Source organism: Alligator mississippiensis, chromosome 4 (assembly GCF_030867095.1).
Source record: "Alligator mississippiensis isolate rAllMis1 chromosome 4, rAllMis1, whole genome shotgun sequence".
NCBI lineage: Eukaryota > Metazoa > Chordata > Crocodylia > Alligatoridae > Alligator > Alligator mississippiensis.
In genome coordinates this window covers 222,081,653-222,106,429 of record NC_081827.1, presented here as the reverse complement: position 1 = coordinate 222,106,429, position 24,777 = coordinate 222,081,653, and the positions used below count along the sequence as shown (strand labels likewise).

At 40.0% G+C, this 24,777-nt stretch overlaps 1 protein-coding gene across 6 annotated transcripts in view; it reads left to right on the top strand.

Moving 5' to 3' along the window:
* The window catches only part of PKP4 (plakophilin 4), a 272,331-nt gene that overhangs the window by 170,146 nt on the left and 77,408 nt on the right, over positions 1 to 24,777 (top strand). For 3 of the 6 annotated variants that reach the window (XM_059727363.1, XM_059727365.1, XM_019480299.2), the window contains 6 exons: positions 3,592 to 3,723; positions 3,823 to 4,013; positions 4,862 to 5,420; positions 12,255 to 12,446; positions 14,364 to 14,580; positions 18,645 to 18,777. In XM_059727363.1, coding sequence (XP_059583346.1) covers positions 3,592 to 3,723; positions 3,823 to 4,013; positions 4,862 to 5,420; positions 12,255 to 12,446; positions 14,364 to 14,580; positions 18,645 to 18,777 — 1,424 coding nt within the window. Of the gene's footprint in view, positions 1 to 3,591; positions 3,724 to 3,792; positions 4,014 to 4,861; positions 5,421 to 12,254; positions 12,447 to 14,363; positions 14,581 to 18,644; positions 18,778 to 24,777 lie in introns of all 6 variants that reach the window. The other 3 variants (XM_059727362.1, XM_019480298.2, XM_059727364.1) reach the window with 2 other exon arrangements.

Here is a 24,777-nt window from a genome sequence, read left to right as displayed (position 1 = left end):
GAATACCATTTCCAAGCATGGGGTGGTTTTTTTTACATATTAGTTACGTTGCTATCCTTCCACCCCTGACACTGTAGCTGCTTTTAACAAGAAATATCAGATTTTATTAGCAGATCAACTGCTTTGTTCTTCAGTACCTCCTGAAATTTTGCATGCATGCTCCCCAGTACTTCCCAGTATTCAGGATTAGCTGCCCCAAACTAGTACCACACTAATTTTGGCTTTGGTCTTAATGGGTATCTTTACACGTGCTCTTAGGCAAAAGCTGCTCTAATTAAAGCACCCACAGCATCTTGTATATTCAGTGTCCCACACTTCAAAATGGCGGTGTGCAGGGAAGTGCAGGGATACTGAATACACATGACGGGGGGATGCTAGAGCATGCTAATTAGCACACTAGCAGCCTTGAATAATCGAGCAGCAGATTAATTGAGTCTGCTCTGATGTATGCTAATTAGCACGCATTGGAGCAGGTTTCAGGCATGTATGTAAGTGCCCACTGTAGCTGCCATGGCTTCAATATAGCTGCAGTCCAGATGTGTTTGACTTTCAAGTATGCATTGACTACACATATGATAATGAATAAAAAAAATCTTCACTCTGAATTTTTGGCCTGCAATAGTGAGTTCATGCAAGAGTGTTTTGCCTTCTGGAATATTCTTGAAACTCACTGTCTATCAGACTATGTCCTAGAAATATAAATGTACAAATGCAATACACTTGAGCCGCAATTACTAGTATGTGAGACTACTTAGCCTACTTCTGAACCCTGGGTCCTCTGTGCTTTTAAACCTTCTGCCTCTGGGTAGAGTCCAGCCACTATTTCTAGTTCTCTGTTTTTGGAACATGTTCTTGGGCTCAGACTCTGAGCCAAGTCTCCTAACTCTGTACACACCCTCAGAGTTTTATCTAGCTATGGGTTAGATGGTTAGCTGTGGGCATACTGGCTTCTAATTTAATTCCTCTTGGGCAGGGTGGCAGGAAAGCAAGGAACACAAACTTAGCGGAGGAAGGTTTTAACAACAGTCACTTAACTCTTTAGTTTGTTTCTTTCTTTCACTCTTGCTTAAGACTTACAGAAGTTATTGGAAGTCCTGAGACTTGCATCTCCCAACCTCACTACTGCAGTCTTATCTCTCATTCCTTTTTGTGAATGAGAGGTCTTTTTTTATCACTTCAGGATAGGCAGAGTCCCTCCTCCTCTTTCTCTATCCCAGTCATTTTACATGGGTTTCCTCTTCAGACATCCATCTTCCCTTAAACACAGTCTAAGTTCCTTTCTGCCCCGACAGAGGGAGCATTTATACACATACATTTGTGTGCTCCGCATGCAAACTGATGCGCCTGGTGCCGCGTCACATACATTTGTATAAATGGTGAAATGTGCATCAGTGCTGAGAAAATAGTGGCAGTGCACTTTTGAACTAAAACGCATTCGATGTATTTTAGTTCAAAAGCGCGCTGCTGCCATTTTCTGAGCACTGATGCACATTTCACCACTTATACAAATGCATGTGCTGCAGCTCCCGGCCCTTTTAAAAGTGCCTGGCACTGCAGCGCAAACGTATACAAATGCCCAAAAACTCCAATTCCTTCCGCAAGCTAAGCTCTACGTAGATCCCATTTTTCCATGAGATGAGTCGGTAGTAGGGTAAAATGACCCTAGATAGTTGTGTTGATGGCTTTTCAGAGATCACCCTTAAATGTATCAAACAGAATGGCTGTCAGGAATAAATCATAATCTAGGCTTTGTCAAAATTAGATGTATTTGGCACACAGTACCAAATGGAGGTTACAATACAGCACAGAACTCACAGTTTGATCCAGATATATTCCAGTCTGTCTTCGTGCATATTTTTGATTACCTGCATCATGAATGGCTGGATACCCAGTGCTCAGAAGTCATGTTACTACATAAACAGTCTTCTTATTTGACACTCTATTGCACATTTTTACTTCATTGCATTTCAAAACCTTTTAGGTTATAAAATCAAAGAGTCCTAGTTGAGGAGGAATCATGTTTATTGACTGGAATGTAGTTGATGTCTTGAATACATTCAGCAGCTAAATTAATTGAAATCGAGCCAAAGCAGTTGCTGAAATCCTGTAAAAGTAAATTTTAAAAGAAAGATCACTTCTGAAGGAATGAAAATATACCACTGCCAACTTGTTCCAAATCTAGCATTGTGTCATTTTCTCTTAAAATAAAAATGGGACTGATCTGAAAATAGGAACTAATAATGGCTGTCTCAGTATCCTGACAGACATGCAACCATACAGAGCAGATTTGGGTTTAGAAGTAGCCGTGAAAGCTTATGCTTGTGTCAGGAACAATTATATATATATTGTAACATTTTCCATCACTTATTCTGTGTTTTCCATTGCTTATTACAGCCATATAAATTGCAAGTTTAGAGGAGAATAAGTTTTTTGCTTTTTAGGCTGGCAGGCTAATGAAACTGACCTTTGACGAAAAAAGGTAGCAAAAATGTCAGATCTCCAGAATGAAAGATCCTACATTTTGCACAAGTAGAAATGTAAAAAGCTTATGTCATGAAGATTAGAATTTAAAAAGACAAGACATTGGAAGGAAGGAGTTATTTAAGGACTATGTGCCTTTTCCTTAAATAGCAGCTTTATCAGTACCATTCTTTATGCAACACAGTTTTCCACACATTAAACATTGTACTGATCCATTTTCTTGCTAAAAAGCCAACACTGGCACTTCATTTTTTGTGAATCGCAAATCAGCTGTGTATTCTGTAGAGGTAAATAAGGAAAGTTGTTTGAAGAATGTATCAGAGTTCAGTTCAGTTTTCTTATAGACAGTGTGATCCTGCTCTAAAATGTAAATCATAAACATACTTTAATAGGTTTCCAAGTGTACTCAATGATTTGCTATCAGATATGCTCACAAAAAAACATTATTTTTTTTTTATAATTCTTATGCCTGCAATCTCAAACTGGAATCTCAAAGTCAAGCTGGATTCTTTTCATTTACACATTCAGCCATAGTAATTAAGGTTCTGTGGGTCAGATCAGGCTCTCAGTGACACCTCTGTAGTCTTATTGTAGCAAATTGATTTGCATGTGTATAAGTGACTTTGCAAATATTTTTGTTGGCCATGCACACATTAGCATTTTAATTCCATTAACTCTATACCAATAATAGGACTTGAATAAAAAGGCTTTTCTTCTTTGCTTGACAGTTACTAGACTGAAATATACACAGAGCATAAATCTATTAGGTAAGAAGATGTCATTTTATAGTCCCTTTTCGGCATAGAAACACATATTACTCTGTGTGCTTTTTAGAAGCTCATCTGCATTTTGCATCAAAAATAGGTTGGAAAAACATAACAAAATGCAAAATTTGACACGAGCCTCAAAAATTCTCATATGCATAAGGAACAGATAAAATGTTGGTAAGTTAATACTTGTATACCAGTGGAAGTATGCATTTATGATCATAATGTAGCATCCAAGTTTTTTGTTAGAGGTGGTGCATAGGATGATAAATATCTGCTTGAGAACCTGAATTTATGTCAAATTTGTATGACATAGTTTTAACTAATAAAACTTTGCTTTCAGATGCGCCAAATGCAGGTGTAAGCAAATCTAGAGCATCTGACAACATCCATACCAATACTTACCACATTAGATCAGAACCAGAACAAGGCAATCTCTACTCACCAGAACAGACATCTCTTCATGAAAGTGAGGGTCTGTTGTATAGTTTTTAAATACTTGAATCTTATTTCTCTATTGCTTTTTGTCAAAATTGTATAATAGTTTGTTCTCATACTGGTTTGATTTCTACAGGGTCAGTAGGTAACTCAAGAAGTTCAACACAAATGAATTCTTACTCTGATAGTGGTTACCAGGAAGTAAGCAGTTTCCATAACAGCCAGAACTTGGGCAAATCAGAAAATAGACAGCAGCATTCATTTATTGGAACAACGAATAATCATGTGGTGAGAAGCTCACGTGCTGAAGGACAAACATTAGTTCAGGTATGCTCAGCATAGCAATTTATCTAAGTTACATAGTTGAATATAGTTTGAACATAATATATATGTAACTCTTTTTTTTATATGCAAGAATTTAAGTAACTTAATAGACTTCAAAAGCATTTATGAATTAGTAACAGTTCACAAGGAAAAAATTTAACATAGGCATCACTTGGCAAGCAGGCAGGCAGAAATGTAATTCCTTATAATTGAAACCAAGAGAAAAACCTAAAATACACCTGGCTAACTGGTACATTATTTGTATCTTATCTGGACAGAACTATAGCTGAAGTATAGCTGTTTATCTCTGAGACTTTTCTTTTGTAACCTTAAATTTATATTTGTGCATAAATCTTACATTTAGAGACTGACTTTTTTGTATTACCATGTTTTCTATCCTATTTTCTCAACTGTGTTTGTGAATCAGATAGGCACAAGAACTTCTTTTTCTGTTTTATCCCATCTGTCCTATAATATAGTACTGTCTATATATAACTAGAAAAAAGATTCAGTAATAATAAGCTATTAGAGCTGTGGGGAGAAAAAGGAAAAAAAAACCCAGGAAAGAACTAAGAATTACAGAATGTAGAATATTTTATTTTTTTTATGTTTTTGCTATTTTTTGAGGGAGAAATGGTTAAAGACTTCAGCTGAGATGAGTTTTTGCAGGGGGAAGACATTTCAAAGTAAAGTTTAGGTAGATAAATATGAAGATTAAAATAAAAGTTAATGTGGTTACTTTTGAACTGTGCACTTTTTTTATAGGTTTTCTGGTTGTATCATGGAAGACAAATTAATTACTTGGCCAAGACCCTGAACTTAATAAACCTATTTTTTTTCTTCATAAACAGCCATCAGTAAATATTGCTGCCAACCGAGCCATGAGACGTGTTAGTTCAGTTCCATCCAGAGCACAGTCTCCTTCGTATGTTGTCAGCACAGGTGTGTCACCTTCAAGGGGATCACTGAGAACTTCTTTAGGAAGTGGATATGGCTCTCCATCAGTTACTGAATCTCGACCCCTAACTTCTAATGCATATTCATCTACTACATTACCAGTGCAGCGAGCAGCATCTCCATATTCAACACAGAGACCCGCTTCACCAACAGCTGTGCGGCGAATCAGTTCGGTTACATCGAGGCAAACAGCCAGTCCCAATGGAGGAACTTCTCAGTACCAAACATCAGCAAGAGTTGGCTCACCTCTTGCCCTCACTGATGCACAAACAAGAGTAGCTTCTCCATCCCAATCCCAGATAACATCTTCTTCCCCAAAACGCTCTGGCATGACTGCAGTACCACAACATTTGGGAACAGCATTACAAAGAACAATTCATGATATAGACCAGTATGGGCAACAGTTTGATATCTATGAGAGAATGGTCCCTCCACGTCCAGATAGCCTTACAGGTTAGTAAAAAGATAGATGTAGCTTTAAGATCTCAGTGCAAACCTATAAGTATAGAAAACCAATAGTGCAATTGCAATTGTGAAGTAAGCAGTTATAGCTGTGCAAGTAAAACATTTTGATATGAAAGTAATGATGATAGTTCTTCACCTCAGTTGTTGTTATTCCTTATTTATCAAATGGTATAATTGCATTCATGTTATACTGTAAATTTGCAGCAAATGCCATAATTTCTTTAACGAGCAGATTACATTAGCCATATATAAAACTGTATTTTAAACCCCGGGTGAAATTAAAAACAAAATAGTTTTAACAAAAGTCAGCTTACATCCAAATACATTTACCATTTATGCACAAAATTAAGGTGGTCTGGTTGAACTAGTGTTAAATGGAATTCTCTTTTAAATAAGTCATTAATATTATTTGATTTTTATGGTACTTTTCATTCTCTAGGTTATGAATTTAAAAATACTTTCCAATATATTAAATATTAATATAGTAACTGTTAGCAAATGGAACGGATATCAAATGTTCAGTTTTAGCTATGTGCAACCTTGAATACTAAAACCTATGGATTTAAGAAAGGCAGTGCTTATTAAGATATAATTACTTTAGATTTGAAGTTGTGCCCTTTTTTTCTCTTGATTTCTCTCATCTACAAGAGCCACAGGGCACAGTGATCATGCAGTTAGGACAATATGTTCTGTCAGTGCAGATTAAAATGTTTGTTTTATTTTTATTCTCAACTATTATAGAGCTAGCACTTCCCAAATTGTTCACACTGCTATCAGAGGAATAAACTACCATTTTTTATTTTTCATGGGATTAATAGTAACCCACCACCTGATGAAGTAAATTAGCTCTTTTTTCATGGGGTGTCAACAAAAAAACTGATATAACTTTCACTCAAATTTATATCAGTTTTCTAACCACTGATACTGTATGTGTGAGAGCACCTACTGGACAGAAAGTAATAGAAAAAAAGGTTACTATTTTGGCAGACTCTAGCACAATAATAATAATTTTTTAAAAAGCCCACCGCTATATAAGCTGGAGAAAAGGATAGATTGAATAGCTAATTGTCTCCTCTCTTTCCCTGACATTTTTGTTTTCAGAAAAGAGGACCAATTTGGTACAGAGAAACTGGTATAAACTGAAATTATTTCCCTGGAATGTAACGTACTGATCCTGGATTTAGCTATTCAGACCTAAATTTTATTTCTAGTTCTAAAATTTAGTTTCTTGGTTTCCTTTGAGCAAGTCACTTAACACCTCTCTCCTCAATCTTTAAATACATTTTTCTCAGGACATTTTGTTGTCCTGAGGAGTTCTGTTGCCAACTGAAGAGGTGTCTAGACATTATAACAGGCAAGTCTGAGATTCTTGCCTAACATATACAAATACAAACTTTTAACTGTATGATTAGTTATGTATCACTTCATCAAAGAATCACATTTTGGAGAAGTGTAATAAACATCACCATTTTAGTTAATCCTCTAAATCCAGAGATTATTTTTTTACATAGCTATAAGTACTAGTTTACTAAAATGCAGTGTCTACCTACAGTGACAACTCCTTTATGTACAGTAGGCATGATTTGCAAATCAGTGTGTACTTTATAAGAAAGATTTGAAATAAACTTGTTAGAAGTACAAGTAAGGAACTGGATCCTATGGATTATATTGGACTTTATATTGTTCCTGCTTGAAACTCACTTGATTGTATTAGCAGCCAGTTGTTTGAACAAATTATTGAGTAACAAGCTGGATATTCATTCATATTCTTATTTGCTAACTTTTACGTAATGAATCATACTGTTAAAAGTTTGTATTTGTGACTTTTGATTTATTAGCTGTACTTTGTGATAGTAATAGTTCATTTGTAGAGATGGAGACAGAGTTGGATTTTTTTTTATAATTCTGTACAAATAAATCCTATCATTAGTGCAACCTTACATTCATTCAAAGTTCATTAGCCAGAGGAAGATGTGAAAAGCTGTCCTGAAAAACAGCAAGGTGTATGTAATTAAATCATAGGAGAGAGATATGGTAAAGTATAGTTAGAATGTTATTACTGTACAGAATATAGCTTGGGGTGGCCAGCCTGCATCATGCATGCCAAGAGTGGCATGTGAGCCCTGGATGCTCAATAAAGGGTGTACAGGAATAGAAACAGGGGGGCTCTGGGCACTGACAGTATAGTGCCTGGCAGAATAGTGCTACAAAAAAGGGCTTGTGTCTCAATTGGGCACACTAGCCAAAAAAGCAAGCCGCCACTGGTATAGTTAAACCAATGGAGCTAATGACATCATCAAAATACTAAGAACAGAAAGAAAAGATGAGAGAGCCATGATTAGAAGATGCTCTGCAAGGGCACCAGCAGAGGAGGATGGACATAAAATCTTTGGAAGAATGTCCATAGCAAGGGAAGGGAACCCCAGAAAAACAAATCACAGAAGCCAAAGGAAGAGAAGGAAGCATGTCTGAAATGCAGCAGAACCTCTGTAATAGAGAATATCAGCCAGCTGCCACACAGGATATACCCAGTGAAAAAGAAAATAATATGTACAGTGGCAGCAGAGCAAAACCTTCTATTTGCAAAATGTACCATGACTCTTTAAGCCTTTATTATTAGGTTAGATTAGCCCACTCTTTGCTGCTGTGATTAAATTGCTTTTGGTGCCTGAGCAAGCTTTTTTAAATCTAGCTTTGAGGTCCCTACACTATTCTTAAGACTACATTGCAGACGTAACTGTGGGTCACACAGATACTGACAGAAGAGTCAATAAAGCTTAGTACCACTCTAACTTCAAGCTGAGCACTGGATCTTGTTTATTCCATTATTATAGGACTGTTTGTATTCTTGGTCCTTCAAAAGTTCTGGGTTCAGCAGATGTGGTCCTGGCTCAGGGGCACACTGGCAGAGTGGCTAAGGCAGGGGTCCAACCTTTTTGAATGTGGGGCCGGATCATGAACTTTTTATCACCCAGTGGGCCAGCAAGCCATATTCAAAGACCTCACAGGAAGCGGTATCACATCAGGAAGTGATGTCATGTGAGCTTTGACACCAATGAAGTTGCAGGAAGTGACAATGAAATGGGTCTGGAAATGTGGTTTAAAATCCAAAATAAAAACAATTTGGTCTGGTAGCACTGTTTTATTTTAAACAACCCCCCAGCAGCGCTGAAGAGGAGTGTACAACCCCACTGCACCCTTAATTCCCTGCCTATGTCCACATGGAAAGCCACAATTTGCAGAGGGGTAAAAATCATTTTTGACTGCAAACCTGTGTTGACATCGTGCTGTATTTACTCCAGAGAATTGTTGCAGGGATCTGATTTTTCCAAAGGTTAGCAGAGCTTTCTATTACCATGGTTTCATGGCTGCTAGTTTTCAAATACTTGCTTGAAATGCATCACAGATCTTTAATTTCTTATTTGCAGGCCTTCTCTTGGGGCAACATCCAGCCGGGGGGGCAGGAGCGGGTGCTTGCGTGGCCTGTCCAGTCCGGCCATGGCCTGGGGGCGCAGGGGTCAAGGGGTGCTGCCTGACCCCGCTGTGTCCTCCCTGCCACCTGGGCAGTCTCGAGGATGCTCCCACACCTATGCGCCTGGGCTCAGCAGCCAGGGGGACATGCGGGGACCCTATAGTGGGGTGTGGGACATGCAGGGACACCCCCCTGCTCCCTCTCCCCCGGGGCAGCCCGAGCCCGACCAGCGGGGCTCCCTCCCTCCCCGTGGCCCGCGACTCACCACCCCCAGCGTGATGTCTGTGGGCGCAGGAGGATGCGGGGAGGCGGGAGCAGCGCCTGTTTCCTGCTGCCACAGCAGCAGTGGCAGTAGCATCTCCCACGGACCTGGCCACAGCACCCCTCCAAGTCGGCATCCGCACCCCCCGCACCCACCCACCCACTGCACTGCAACCTGCTCCAGCCCACGCGGCCAGTGGGGACTGGCATGGGGTGGGGCCAGCATGCAAATGAGGAAGGGAGGGGCAGGGCTAGGAAGGGACACCATGAAATGAGGGGGAAGAGGAGGAGCCACACCGCATAGGCAACGTCAAGCTGACGTGGTGCATGTGGGAACCTTGTCCCTTCCCCAGCCCTTCAGCAGCCTTTAGGAAGCTGCTGAGGGGCTGGGGGAGGGACAAGGGGTGGGAACGAAAGTAAACAGTGTTTACTTTTGTTTCCTGTTGCAGCACCTCGGGCCTCAGAAAATGGTTTGGCGGGCCGTATGGCAGCCCACGGGCCATATGTTGGAAAAGTCTGGGCTAAGGCATCCAGAAGCATGAGTATGAGCCATGTTTCAGGGTGGTGTCAAAGGCAGCTCAGCTATAAATGGGAACCTAATCATTTGTGCTGAGGAGTCGAAGGCAGCCAGATGTTAGCTACAGCCCCTTGCATTCCACACTGGCTTCAGAAAGTGGCATGTTTTACCAATTGTAATCGAATGGACCACTAGATTCAAATAGACTTTCTACCTTTCTTTGGTAATGATCCACCATTTTTTTTCTCGGTTTGTTTTTTAGAGACTTTGTATTCTTTTGTGTCGTGCAAGAACTTTGTTGAAATGATTCGCAGTAATTTAAAGCAAACTAAAGACTGTTGTAGGCTTGTTAGCCAAAGAACTTGTGAGTGGCTGTCCGATAACCAGTCAGAGTCCTGTGTCTCAGCGGGTGTCTGTACATGTGTGGGGATACTGCTCCAACATACTCTAATTACAGAATCGAGTTTGCTGGAATGGGCTGATCAGTGCACTCCACCAGCCTCTGCGTCTTGTGTATGCTTCAAAATGATGGCAGCCTGTGGGGGAGCTTTAACTAAAGCTCATCGAACAAATTTTAGTTAAAGCACCCTGCTGCCATTTTGAAGCTTGGGATGCTGAATATACAAGATGCTGTGGGCATTTTAATTAGAGCAGCTCTTGGAGCCACTCTAAGTAAAGAATTCCTCCCCCCCCCCCCGCGCTTTCTCCCCCAAGAGCACGTATAAAGATGAGATGCCCTACATACCCAAATGGGGGTGGAAACAAGTGGTATAAAGCCAATTTAACTGAAGGACAAAGGGGATTTAGCTGGGGTTCAATATCATCCGTCTTTCAGCCAAAATACTGGGTGACTGGACTTAGTTTTTAGAAACAAAACAAATAATTATAAGGAATCTTTCCAGCACAATTGCAGCAAACTTTTAAATGGAAGTTTTACCAGTTTTAGCTCTTCGTTTATTGTTCTGAAGAACTGTAGCTGTCTTTGACCAAATGCCCATTCACAATGATAACAATAAGAAAAACTGTCTCTGTATTAAAGTCCTAGTCAAAGATAGTTAATTGCAGATCTTCTGTTCCATTGAATATTATTTGTATTTGTAATGGATCTTCTACTTTATTTCGTTTTATTTGTTGCATTATCTTTTAGCCTACGTAGAATTAAATGCATTATTTTTAATTGTGTTCTTACCATCTTGCCATTTACTGTATCAGACCCTTAATGAATTGCTACAATCTGTTTTATTGACTGATTATTAAACATTATATTTTTAATGTGACCAGTATATTAAGGTCACTTAGAAGTGATGCACTGAAATTTAAAAATACACTGAAAAACAAAGTTGAATAACCTATAGTTTTTAATAATTAAGCACTAAACAAGTCCTTATCTATTTCTTTAATTGGTTACTTTCTTAGTTACCCTTTCATATTTAGGGGTGAGGATACAATACATAAGTAGTATTGTTAAATTTTAAAAAAACATAATTTTCTTACATATAACTGCTTTTTTTTCCAAATGTAATGGGATAGCCATTATTTTAAAGATTTGTCTCAAACTACTTTTGTTACTCATTGAGTTAATAGTTCACAGGGGACCTGCTCCTGTTTTCACTGAGATCAGAATGTTCTGATTGACTTCAGCAGAATTGGATTGTAATATTTAATTTGTGTGTTATTTTTTAATCATCTTGGCAGCATAGTATAGAATGAGTTGATATTTTAGGAATAAAATTCATGCATTTCTCATCAAAAAGAATTAAATGCTATGTTGTGGTGCTTACTAGTGTGTTGCTTTGTGCTTAGTAGTCATCAAATCTAGAAATAAGAGCTTGAATTTTTGATGTTATTGCTACAAAACATTTAGGAAGGATTATATATTACAACTAAAATATTTGCTTTAGCAACAAGTAGAAAATCAAATAGAGGTGTAGAACAAACTGCCTTTCTTGGGTTTTTTGTTTTTTTTAATACTTCCAAGATCAGGATAGGCAAAAATGCCAGGAATATAAGCAAGTTTTAGAAGAAATATTATGCTTGAGTATCCCTTTTATTTATCTTCATGCTAAGATCTCTTTCATCTAAAGCCCTATGGACACGTAAATACTTATGTACAATGAATATGTATGTTAAAAAGAAAGTAATATAAAAGAATCAAATCACACAAATGTACTGTAAAGTATTTCTTAATTTCTGGGAAATTTCTGGTACAACTTCTGAACTCTTTGTATTTTTTCTTAGTTACTTGAAAAACACTCTCACAAGTCTTTCCAAGACTTAAAAATGTACAAAAATTTTCCCATGTGTCTGTTTATTTACAGGCCATTTGTACCACATATATTATTTTCCAGTTGCAAAGACTAATATTATAACGGCATTGCTCAAAGAAATTTGTTTTAAAAGACTGGCCCATTTTTGTTGCTTTTGACAGGCATTGTATTTTATTGGAAGTGGGATAAGAGTGTACCTATTATGTTTTTGGATACCCATGTGGCCCTGCTTCACTGATGATAGGATTTTGTTCAGTTTGACATTACCACAAAATGCAAGCAGTATATATCTTTCTTATTTCTAGGCTTGCGAAGTTCATATGCTAGTCAGCACAGTCAGCTTGGGCAAGAATTACGTTCAACTGTATCTCCTGAGTTACATATTACTCCCATATATGAAGGCAGAACCTATTACAGTCCTGTGTACCGGAGTCCAAATCATGGAACAGTGGAGTTACACCAGGGGTCCCAGTCTGCATTATATCGAACTGGATCAGGTAAGTGAAGAACTGAAATTTTTCATAGTTCCCCCAATTTAAGTTATGTGCCTGAAAATCTTTAAGTTACATATTGATTTACTATTTGACAGTAAGTATACTGTGCTATACTGTCAACATGCATGACTGCGCCAATATAGTGCCAATTTAAAATGATAGACTAGAAGCCATAAATCAGCGGAGGTGAAAAATAACCCTAAATCTGAAAGACTTTTCAAATAATGTCAAACAGGAATAAGAAAAGTAATTGAAAATGTTCTCTATTCTTTGCCCTCTGGAGGAAATACTCAGGGTTGTATGTTAACGCATCCATTTTGAGACAGTCAGTGTCTTTTAATTTTGATATATCAGTCACAGATTCCCCCAGGGAAGCACTTGCCCAGGACTTGCCCTCCTCATCGTCAACCTTATCTGGTCTTTCTGACTCCTCATGGAATCAAGTCTAAATGCGACTTCTAGGGTATGGGTGAGTCCTGGCTCCTTCTGACTCCAAGATCCCAGATGTTCAGTCTCTGACCTTCCCTGGTTATCTGTGGTTCTGTCTCAGGGAGCTACCTTTTCCTTCTTCAGAGGGAAAAGTGTACCCTCCAAGAGCTCCAAGTGACAAAGCAGAAAGCTCCCTGCAGGAAAGGCCACACAGGAAGAAGACCTCTCTGAGAGTGCCCCCAGAAACCAGCCAAGGCTTGGCCTTCTCACTGAGACCCTGGTATTTCAGTCCCTTGCCATCCCTGTTTCTCCCTCTGTGGCCCTGACTCAGGGAACTAGCATCCAGCTCCACTCTTGAGAGAGGGATTTTACTGAACAAGTGCAACACAAATTTCCAAGCAGCAAACAAGTTAGCTCCGCTTCAATAAAGTATTTATTGAGACAAAGGTCAACTAGCCACTGGTCCTTCCTCTGCTCTTCCTCTCCAAAAGTTTAAGTAGTGCCTCTGTCCCCAGTCCAGCAAATGCATCTTAGAGCACCAGTAAAGTTACTCAACTGCTTCCTTTCCAGTGTCTCCAGCTCCAGAGCCTGAAAGCCTGTCTGCTGGTCTCTCTCCAGACTCTGTCCTCAGACTGTCCCCACAAAAAGTTGACACCTTCCTTGTCCAGCCGGTTCTCTTATTGTCATACTAATTTCTTTCTCCCCCTGGACACCTCCTGGGTATTACCTGCGATCCCCACTTTGTGGATGTATCAACAAAAATATTCAAATCTCTGTTGATGCCAGAAGTCCTTGTCTGGCCCCACATGTGGGCACATTTCTTGCTTCCCTGTCTCTTTAACCCATCTTTTCCTCATGTCCTATCATTATGGGTAAACTGAGGCATATAACATCATGACAACATGAACACAGTTTACACAGAAATGTAGCAGTAAACCCTATGGTCCATCACAAAAGGATTACATGTTCCTTTGTCCCCAGCCCAGCCCACCCAGTCCTGAGCATCCCAGCTGTTTCTTTTCCAGACTACAGCTGTCAGGCCAACACCCTCCTCCTATTCAGATTGCTCAAGTGATCAAAACAAGCTAGTATCTAGTATATGAAAGGCATTAGGTGCACAATAAATATAAGGGCAGTCTGCTGTTTTATTTGTAACTTGTATAGTCTTGTTTACTGCTAATGTTTTTGACAAAAGTACCGTTTGTTACATTAAATAATCAAACAGTTAATCTCATTTAGAAACAATTTGGGCCTCATGCCACAAAAACTTTACTTGTATAATTAATTTCATTATCTTTCTTGGGACTTCTTTGGCAAAGACTTTTCATATTGATGTGATTGGTCCCTCAAGTCTAATAATAGTTTTTAGACATATGGGTATTTCAGGCTCACTTCAACTCTAATTTTGCATTACTTTAACCAAGTACTCTGCCTCTTAATAACTGTCTATAGAAGATAACTTATTATCCTTTAATACTGATTTTACACCAGGTTTTGGAAATCTGCAACGGTCATCCAGTCAACGTAGCACACTTACATACCAAAGAAATAATTATGCTCTGAACACAGCAGCTACCTATGCGGAACCCTACAGGTCAATGCCTTACCGACTGTCAGAATCCAGTTATAACAGGCTGCAACATGCAACACCAGCTGATGATGGTACAACAAGATCTCCATCCATAGACAGCATCCAGAAAGACCCTAGGCAAGTCCAATTTATTTCTCGAGGATCATACACAATTACCAGAATAGCATGAGTCTAAAGTATTCCTTGATCAAATACAAAACCTTAATAGTATACATTCTAGTTTTGCATTATACAGAAAAATATGACTGATTTTAATGAATGGCTTTTATTTACATGCATTTGTGCTAGTTATTTTAATTTTCTTTCGAGTTTATTTTTACTTGCAGTTTCAAATAAGATATTTTGTGCAAAATAAGGAATATTTGAACTTTGAATTATGCATATGATTTCATTGACTATGTTGAGTAATTGTTAAATGTCACAATATGTTTTTTCTGGCAGGTTTTAGACATTTGTAAGTCTGTCAGAGCATGAAGTATATGAATATCTAGAGTTATAATCAGGGATCCTGGTTTTCCCTGATAAAAAATTGCAAATTCTCTGATAAAAAAACAAAAAAATCCATGATTAGAATGAAAGGCCCCCACAGTCCCCCGGCTGGTGCCCCTCACCCCCCGCCAAATGAGCTAGCCATGGCCCAGGGTGTCCCACTCCCTGCTGGGTAGGGAAGATGCACATGTGCACCCCCTGAGCGTTGCAAGGCACCCCCTACAAAAAGGCACTTGCCATGCCAACGGCGTCTGCAGGTGGTCTGCAATCACCACTGACCGCCACCAATGCTGCTGGTGATGTCTGTGGGTGGTTGCTCACCCCTGGTCGGTGCTCACATTCCCCTCCCCCATTCATGCTGCTGGGGCCCTGCAGCTGTGCATTATGGCCCCAAGCCCCACGCACCACCTGGCTGGGCAGCAGCCCCAGCCCTACCCAACCCACTCTCTCCTTCCCTGTGGGGACCTCAACCCCCTTCCCCCCCAGCCACTTTCCTGCAGGACCTGCTCTCCAGGCTGCCAAGCAGCTATGTGCTTGTACATGCAAGTGGTGCCCCCTGCCTGACAGCCCTCCTTCTGCTCCGTCCCAGCCCCCTGCAGGCTGGAACTCTGCCAGCCTGCAGAGGACTCATTGCAAAACTGCAAAATCCTCAGGTTTCTCTGATAAAATGAGAAACCTGAATTTCCCTCTGGTAAAGGGGGAAATCCACATTTTACCACGTTTGTCTGTGGGAAATAGAAAACCCAGATCCCTGGTTATAATTAAGTTTTAATATTTCTTGAAAGCCTTCAGAATAACAAGTATGCCATTTAGCAAAAGTAGAGAACAGTCATATATTAACTGATAATAAGTATATTTAAAATGAAAATGGAGACAAGTTTACTTGTACTAGTAGTTCTGTTCACAGTTATCAGCCTTCTTCCATGACCAAAGCAAAAGTATTTAAGTATTTGTCCCTTGTTTCCAAACTTTTAAAACCACCTTAATGGGTCAAGTTCAAATTAGGGGAGGGAAGTTTGACAACTTCTGTTTGGTAAGCTGTCTGGCTGTTGCATCACTTTTAACATGCAGCCAATTAGCTTGTCTCAATATACTGAATGTTTATTTTAAGGATTTATTTGAGGCATAAGGTAATATGAGCAAGGGGGACAAATTAGGTTTTAAAATACCAGAAAGACGAGGTTTGTATACAGACAGAAATTGTCTGAATAGCTAGCCTGGAATAACCATTTATCGCAGAATGTTTTTTTCATTAATTTCTAACTGTCAACAAGTCGTCAGACTCATACTTAGTAACTTGGGTAAAAATAATAACAATTTTGTTACAATAAGAAATGTCTCTTATTTTAATAAAATACCGGGTATCTCAAAAAGACATATGCACCTTAGTCATGGGTAACAGCCTTGAAAACATGTGGATTCTTTCTATCTCTAAATGTCATATTTTTTAAATATTAAATTAGTCATAGAAATATTTGGAATAATAAATTTTGTAAGAAAAAACAAATTAATATCTTACCTTAATTTTTACAAGCAACAACATTTATTGAAGCTGCAGTTTCACAGGCTATTTCAGAAATACGTTACATCTTCAAAATTTTGTTAATCTCTTAATTTATTTTCAAAATTATTCTGTGTTTTTTTTAATAATCTCGTTCTTGTAATTCTGTGAAAAAAATTCTTCTTCTGGCTCTGGACTGAAGGATAGTTGTTCTTTGCTGTATCCATGTTATCTCATTTTTAACCATACTTTAAATAGGTGCAAGAATTGCAACTTAGCTTTATCTGTACCTATTAACAAATATTAAATATGCTATCTTTGTTTCATAATTACAATAAGGAGTGCTCCTGCTTTTGTCTGTTATCCTAGTGCCTTATCTTGTTTTAAAAATATTCACTGATTTATTTTGAAATTGTAAACAGCAGCTAACAACAAATGTGTGTTATTCTATCTAAGTATTATAATTTCTTTATTTTCAATTAATGCTTGCAGTTTAAAGCAAGAATATTAAAGCTCAGGCTATACAAGCCTTGAAAACCAAAAATAAATCTCATTCCTTTTTCTTCTTTCAATATGGTGTGATCTGAAAATTGCAGTTCGGTCGTTAATTTAAATTTTTTTTGAGGAAGGTACAAGACTTTTTTGTCTTAATAGCACTTCAAACTCATTGGATTAGATAAAAATCATGAAGAGAATCATCATGTGTTTTGAGGTTGTAGAGTTCGTGCGCCCCTACTTCTATATGGGAAAAATAACCCCAAACCACTCTGTTAAAAATCTTACTTTTAGGTATGATCAAAATACAAGGAATATACTGGCAGATTTTGGACATCTCTTTTTAAAGGAAGATGCCAAAAATAGGATGTCTTTCCTATCAGTTCTGTGTTTCATTTGGAAAAAAATTATTTAGTCTTTGTGTTTCTAATGAAGCCTTGGACGCTGTTAATTTGATTCTTCTACATGTATGTTCAAGGTATTAGCAAGAGTAAGCTTAAGTTTAGAGATAGCATGTACTAGTTATGTGTTGTTGCTAAACCATCAGGATAAGCACAGTATAACATGTTTTGTGTAGTCTTCTAAAAATTCTGGGAGCCTGCTATTATTCATTCTTTACATTAAGACAGAACTTGAATATGTTTTCATTTATTTATGATTGATCAAATGGTTCCTTTACTTTGTGTTTTAATTTGCTTTCACAATCAAACAGTTTTATCTTTCTTTTGGTCAGCTTCAGTCTCTTTTTGAGAGGGTCTATCATGCTCCTACAGAGAAAGGTGGAATCCAAACAAGCATTCTAATTTAAAATATAGAAAAATCATGAAAATATATGCTTTCTTACAGCTTCCTTAAAGTTGTCCATATCTTAAATTTGAGTCCAACATTAACTAATTTATCTAATATCTTTAAAAGAAGATATTAGGTTCAACAGTACATATCCCATAGTTTAGATAAATAAATCATATTTTGAGTCCTGTGTGCTCCAAAGTAATTTTATATATTACCCTGTTCTCCGAGCTCCAATAATTTCACTTGCCTAGATTTTCAGCAAGAGGGAAATATATGTATTGTGTTGTTTAACTTCCTGTAGAAAAAGAAAGTTTCTCAACAGATAGCTCTGCGTAAGTTTCTAAAGATGTAAATTGGATTAATGTTATGGTCATGCTTAAAAACTTGCTGGCTTTTGACTACATAAGAGCTGTGTCCTTGGTGAAGCACATACAATAACATTGTTTGTAAGCCAACAATCCTTGAACACTTCAAGCTGCTAAAGCTTTCTGATACTTTATTTTGATGTGATATATGTTGAAGAAAATTGCATCAGTTCTTACTTTGTCCAAGTATAATTGACTACAGAACAATAAAAGGTCTATATAGATTGTAGTGCTTCATTTAGTAGAATTAACTTATGTTATATTTAGTTGTACAATCAGCAGTAGCATGCTGATGACCACAAAAGCAAGTGCAGTCATTTTTTTAGGGTTTTTTTGCTATGAGTTCTTAAGAATAAGAGTTATTTACTAACGGGAGAACTGAAAAGTAGTATGACTCACAGTGAATAACTTTGATATAACAGCCTCCATACTTCCGTCTGACACTTCAGGACAAAATACTATTTTAGAAAACTACTAACATTTTCCCAGTAAGTACATACAAACTAATACCTTCCCTTGAATTTGTTTATCTAATGAAGGGAGTTTGCCTGGAGAGATCCAGAATTGCCTGAAGTCATTCACATGCTTCAACACCAGTTCCCATCAGTTCAAGCAAATGCGGCAGCCTACCTTCAGCACCTGTGCTTTGGAGATAACAAAGTAAAAACAGAGGTACAATATTGAAGTTGTTTCTGTTCATTTGATAAACTGTAAACAAAGAGAAACTAGATAGGTAGCCTTTTATTTTGATTTTTTCATTGTAAAAACGGACTAACCCTGGAATTTACACCCTTTCAAGAATGTGTTCATACTAAAAACATGCTAATTATTAGATATGTTAACATTTTCTAACATAACATACGGTCAAAATCATTGGTTAAAGTGTGCAGTACCACAAATATTTTCAGTATTTAAAACTATATGTTACTTTCTTAAAGTTGGCTTTATAAAATATATATTTAATGCAGTAATAAAAACTACTTACCTATTGATAATTGGATTTTATAAAAATCCACATAGACTTTCCACTGTTTTAATTCATTAAAAAAATAAAGTTGTGGTGAGTTATGAACAGCTAATGAAAGCAGAACAAATAAATCCCAGTACATGAATATTTATGTGACTGTAGGCAGGGTTTCTGCCAGTTTGATGGGGAGGAGAGAGATAAGTGAGGAAGAATATAATCTTAAATGCTACTGGCTATTATTCTACTCCTTTTACAAAGCAACAGTAAATCCATTGATGTTGAAGAAACCTGTCACATTGTATCCATCTCTCCTGCCCATCTTACTCACCATTTCCTTGATGTTGTGTTATGTACTTTGATAAAAAATTTAGCAGAAAAAAGACATCATCATCAAAAAATTCCCACCCAGCTTTAATCGCCATCAAGGGTTTGTGTAGTACAGAATGTTGGAGTGTGTTATCTTTCATCATGAAATTTCATACATTTACAAGCATTTCTTTAATCTTAAAACTACTTAATCAAGCAGACAGATTTAAAATTAGTTACTCCCACATCACCTAAGCAATTCTAACAGTATCTGTGAACAAAGCCCAGAAGTAGCAAAAATGTACATTTACCCTATTCTTGCATATAAATCACATCTTTCCACCCAAAACCAGCTGGGGAAAATTGGGGTGTGCATTATGTGTGAGGAAAAGGGGTTCCCCATGAGTCCAGAAGCTGGGTGGGGAAGAGGCAAAGCAGTGGTAGCATTAATTGCCATGGCTCTGGGAGCCACTGCAATTTAACACTGCCACTGCTCCTTCCCTCCACCCCTCCCTGCCAGACCTGTGGGGAACCCCACCTCCTCAACTATGTCCTGGGTCGAACTGGTGCGTGAGGTTAGTATACAGCTGGATTTCGCATGCCAGGCCTGATCTGGCATATAGCTCCAGAGCTGGTTTACCAGGTCTGACCCCACGTACTACCTCCAGAGCCACATGCCAGGTCCGACCCTCTATGCTTTCTCTGGGGCTGTGCACCAAGCCTGGGACCATGTCCTGGCTCTGGAGCCATAAGCCAGGTCTGATCCAGACTTGACACAGAGTCCAAGGCTTTTTTTTTTTCCTTCAGGCTCCCCATCAAAATAAAGGGGCATACTATATCTAGGAGTGTACAACACATGAAAAAATACAATAAAAACACCAAGACATATATCTGTGGAAAAACGAGACTTCCAACAACAGAATTTTGATTGGAGAATTTTATTTTTTGTATCCATTGATATGAATTGAGATCCATTTCATGCAAGCATAGCTTCCTATAATGTACCGGCAGGAAGGAGAAAAAAATAATTATGTAAAAAATAAAAATAAAGATTTTTTTTCAACATAATACATCTATCTTTTTGAAAATAAATCTATTGAAAATTGACGATATAAATGCTTAAATTTGTTACATTAAGTGGCATTGTCTAAGGTAACAAATATGTAAAAATTAAGAATAAAAAAAACATATTAAACAATATAATTGCTTCAGTAAAGGAATCTAGTACATCTTCCAAGCTAGCAAAAAAAAGCAGATAAAGTGCAAAGGCTATAAATCAGGGGTGGGCAAATTATGGCCCATGAGCCAGATCTGGCCCGCAGGGCACAACTACCAATTGATTGGATCTGGCCTGCAGCTGCTTCTGTGGAGCTCTGCATGGGGCTGAGCCCCACCCTGCGGCAGCCAGTGCTTCATACCGCCTGTGCCCACCGGTACCAGTCCCAGCCGGTGCACACAGCTTACTGGCGGGGCTGCTTCCAGTGCAGTTTCAGCTGTCCAGGTGCTACTCAGTTCCCCTTGCCTCCTGCAGCATCTCTTCCTGCTCATGCTCCTGCCCCTGCTGTTTCACTCTGGACAGGGTGGGGAAGCTTTAACTTGGCAGCTTTTGCCCCAGTGCGCAGGGCTCTGGCTTCAGCTCCTGGCTGCCTACCGGCCACTCCGCCCACCTGGCAGGGTGGAAGGCAGCCAGGAGCAGGAGCTGCCTGGCTGAAGCTGGTCTAAGATTTGCTCTCCCCCCTTCCCCCCCTCCCCCAAAGGGCAAATGTACATTTTGTTCACTGCCTATCTAAGCTATGCCCCTTGCAGAAAACCACATAACATAGATCAATTCTACCTCGGGCTTTTTGAATGTCTATAACTAGCCAGTGAGTGCCCCCCCCCTTCCCCGAGCCACTTAGAAACTGGACAGTGCTGGCATACAAAACAAACTTTTCTTTATGAAATAACTAAAAAATATAAATAAAAAACAAGAATTAAATCCATTATTTTGATCAAGGTTTCATCTAGAATGATAGAAAATTAGAGTTGGAAGGGACCTCAGGAGGTCATCTAGCCCAACATCTTGCTTAATATATCATCCCAGCCAAAATATATCTTCCCAGTTTCCTGCTTATTGTTTTAAATCAGGGGTGTAAAACTCATCCAGCCTTGGGCCAGATAATGGTTTGGAAGGGTAATGTGGGCCAGATGTGGTTTGGAAGGTGGACCTGTAGGCCAGACTGGGACCCACCCTCTGCGGCACCTGTGGTGCGGGGTCCAGCATGTGCTGGCCCCAGGGCTTATTGTGCATGTAGTGTGGGGCTGGGACAGGACCTGTGTTGTCTGCAGCATGCAAGCTGGACATGGTGCTGCAGGCAGCACAGAAGAGCAATCCAGGGTGCTGCATGCAGCCCACACCCCAGACTCAGTATGCCACATGCAGTGCCAGATCCAGCCTGTTGGACATCTCTGTTTTAAATCATGCTAATTAAATCAATCCACATTGCTGGACTGAGAGCATAAAGCATTGACTCTTTCATAGCAGCCAGTTCAAGGACTGGTGAAAGTTACAAGAAAAGAAACAATATTTTCCTCAAAAAATAGTCTTCCCTGAAAACAACTGATTTCAGAAATGCTTATAATTTCCTATGATTATTAGCTCAATTAATGATGATCCCTAATCTCCCTGAATTTAATAACTCCTTGTTCTAAACTGTTTCCTCCAGGTATGTGTCTGCTCCGTGCTTGAGCCCAGAATGTTCTTTTTCACTAAAACTCTTGAACATAAAATTTAATTATGCCTGTAGTGGCAAGAGGAAAAAATGAAAGAAACAAACTCTATATCCTTCCTATCTGAAAAAGAATTACAGATAAGTGGTTCCCCAGATGGGCAGGGCTGGATCCAGCCAGTAGACCCAATCCAGTGGCTGGGGCAGGTGTAGCAGGGAGCAGCCCAGCCCCAGTCTAGCCATATCATGGAATAGGGCTTGACCCAGCCCCAACATGGCCCTCCAGAAGGGGAGAAGGCATGACCCAGCTCCAGTCCAGCCCCTAGGGGACAGGGAGTGTGGTCCAACCTCAGAGGAGGAAGGGGAGATGGCTCAGCCCCAACCTGTCTGGGTGGGAGGGAAGGGGGAATGGTCTAGTGGAGGGAAGACCATCTAGGCCTTAAGATCTGTTGCCTCAAAAATGGTCTGATGGAGGGAAGACAGCATGCCCCAGACCTGCAGGGGGAGGAGAAGGTGGGGGAGAGAAGGGGCCATAGATCAGCCCTGAACCAGCTGCATGGCGGGGGGGGGGGGGTGCCAGTCTGACTCTGTGGGAGAGTTGTGGCCCAGCTCTGACCCATCATACAGGGCTTGGGATTTTGACAGCAAGGAGGGATGGCATATTAACAGCCACTCCTCCCCTGCTGCCAAATTTCCTGATCCTTGGGGAGCCCTGTGGTTCAGATTCCAAGGCTCTGCAGGCCACATTTGACACACAGGCCAGAGGTTGAATACCCATGCCCTAGAGTATGGGGACAGAAATGGTAGAAGAGCTGTAGAATGTCTTACTGTTCAGACTAGTTGTATGCATTGGAAGTTGCATTTGCTTTTCATCAAGAATGTGTTTACATGGATTCTGCTGTAGCTGTAAGCAGCCGGTGGGACCTTGTACCCTCTTAACACCAAGGTCATTACAGGCCAGTAGCACTTCCTTCTCACTGCCTCCGGACACTCACAATATTAATTTGTTCCCTCCCTCCCCACATCCCCAATTCTTCTCTTCCCTCAGCCTTCCCCCAGGCTTATCAAGTGCACAGTGGCTCTCTAGATGGTTCGGAATAGATTCCTTGATGATCTGTTCCATGATCATTTTAGGTATCTATGTCAGGCTGACTGATCTGTAGTTCCCAGGGTGTTCCTTCTTCCTTTTCTTAAAGATGGGCACTATATTTGCCCTTTTCCAGTCATCCAGGACCTCACCCTGCTTCCACAAGTCTTCAAAGAGAATAACCAGTGGCTCTGCAATTACCTCAGTCAACTTTTTGAGTACCCTAGGGTGCATCCCAACTGGCCCTGCCAACTTAAATACATCTAGCTAACCTGTAATCCCTAACTTGTTCTACCATGCTAGATGGTTTGTCGCCTTCCTTATTTTTACTGCCAACTGCACTTGTCATCCGGTAGCTGCCCCTCTTTGTGAAGACTGACATATAAAAAGGACATTAAATACTTCAGCTTTCTCTGTATCACACTGTAACAGGATCACACCCCTGATGTTTTCTCTCCCCTACCACACCTTGATGTCATCAACTAGTGTATGAAAAAGGAGGCCCCCAAGCTCCAGGTTATGCCATGGCCCTTCTTTCGAATAGTTCACCGCCTTAGATCCTGCAGTTCTCGGCTGTACCTCTTGAGCTAAATGAGCCTTTTGGGCCCATCTAGGCCTTAAGCTCTGTTGCCTCAAAAGCTAAACTTGCGGCCTCCTACCTCTCTAGTTGCACCATGCCTCATAGATGTTACCCATTATCACCTTGTTAGGCTACTTCAAGGTCGACACAGCCTTCTGGGGGTGTCCATGTTCCACCTTTGGCCCCTCTTATCTATGTGGGTGCCTCCCAGCTTAGGTCTAGTGTGTTAAACCTGGCTTCTATGACCCAGACCTGATCTTGCCCCCTTGGGCCCTTGTCTCTGCCCTTCTTGGGCTTCTGGACCCCTGACCATTGTCTTTGCCCCTCTTGGGCTACAACAGTTTGCACCCTACCCTAGAAGGCTCAAACCTCATGCCTCTCTGGAACCCCAGGACCTCTGGTCCTGTCAGCACCTCAGGCCCAATGCTTAGTAGGGCTCAAAGCAACCATGCACCCCCTGGGCAACAATAGGACCTCCTTATCTCCTATTTTAGTCCTACCCGGTGCACTGGCTTAAACCACAAACCAAAATATAAGCCTTATGGCTGTAACAAAAGTCTACGCTCACCGGCTGTACCAAACTCATTATCCTGAATCCTGGCTCCCTGCAAGCCTTCTCCCCCTTGCTTGTAGTACCCCCTGGCAGCAGTTTCCCTAACCTTAGGACTGCCACAGCATTTTGGCTGCAGAGCTCTTCAGCCTCCCAAAACAGACTGCCCTCTTGGGTCAGGGTTTGGGCTCATATGCCTCCCAAGCCCCACCCCCTTCCAGTCAGGTGCCCTTTTAGCTGGCCTGACCACAAGGCAGTTTTTTAACCCCAGCCTTGCTTGCTACCTTTGTCTGGTTCACAAAAACTCATCCCTTAAAGGGCTCATTCTATTTCCCCATAACAGGGTAAGAATTCCCTGTTACACATACGTAACTAGATTGCCTTCTGTATGCCATAAGGGGTCTATGGTTTCTCTGGTCTTCCTCTTACTTGTAGAATCCCTTTTTATTGCCTTTTAAGTCCCTTGCCAGCTGC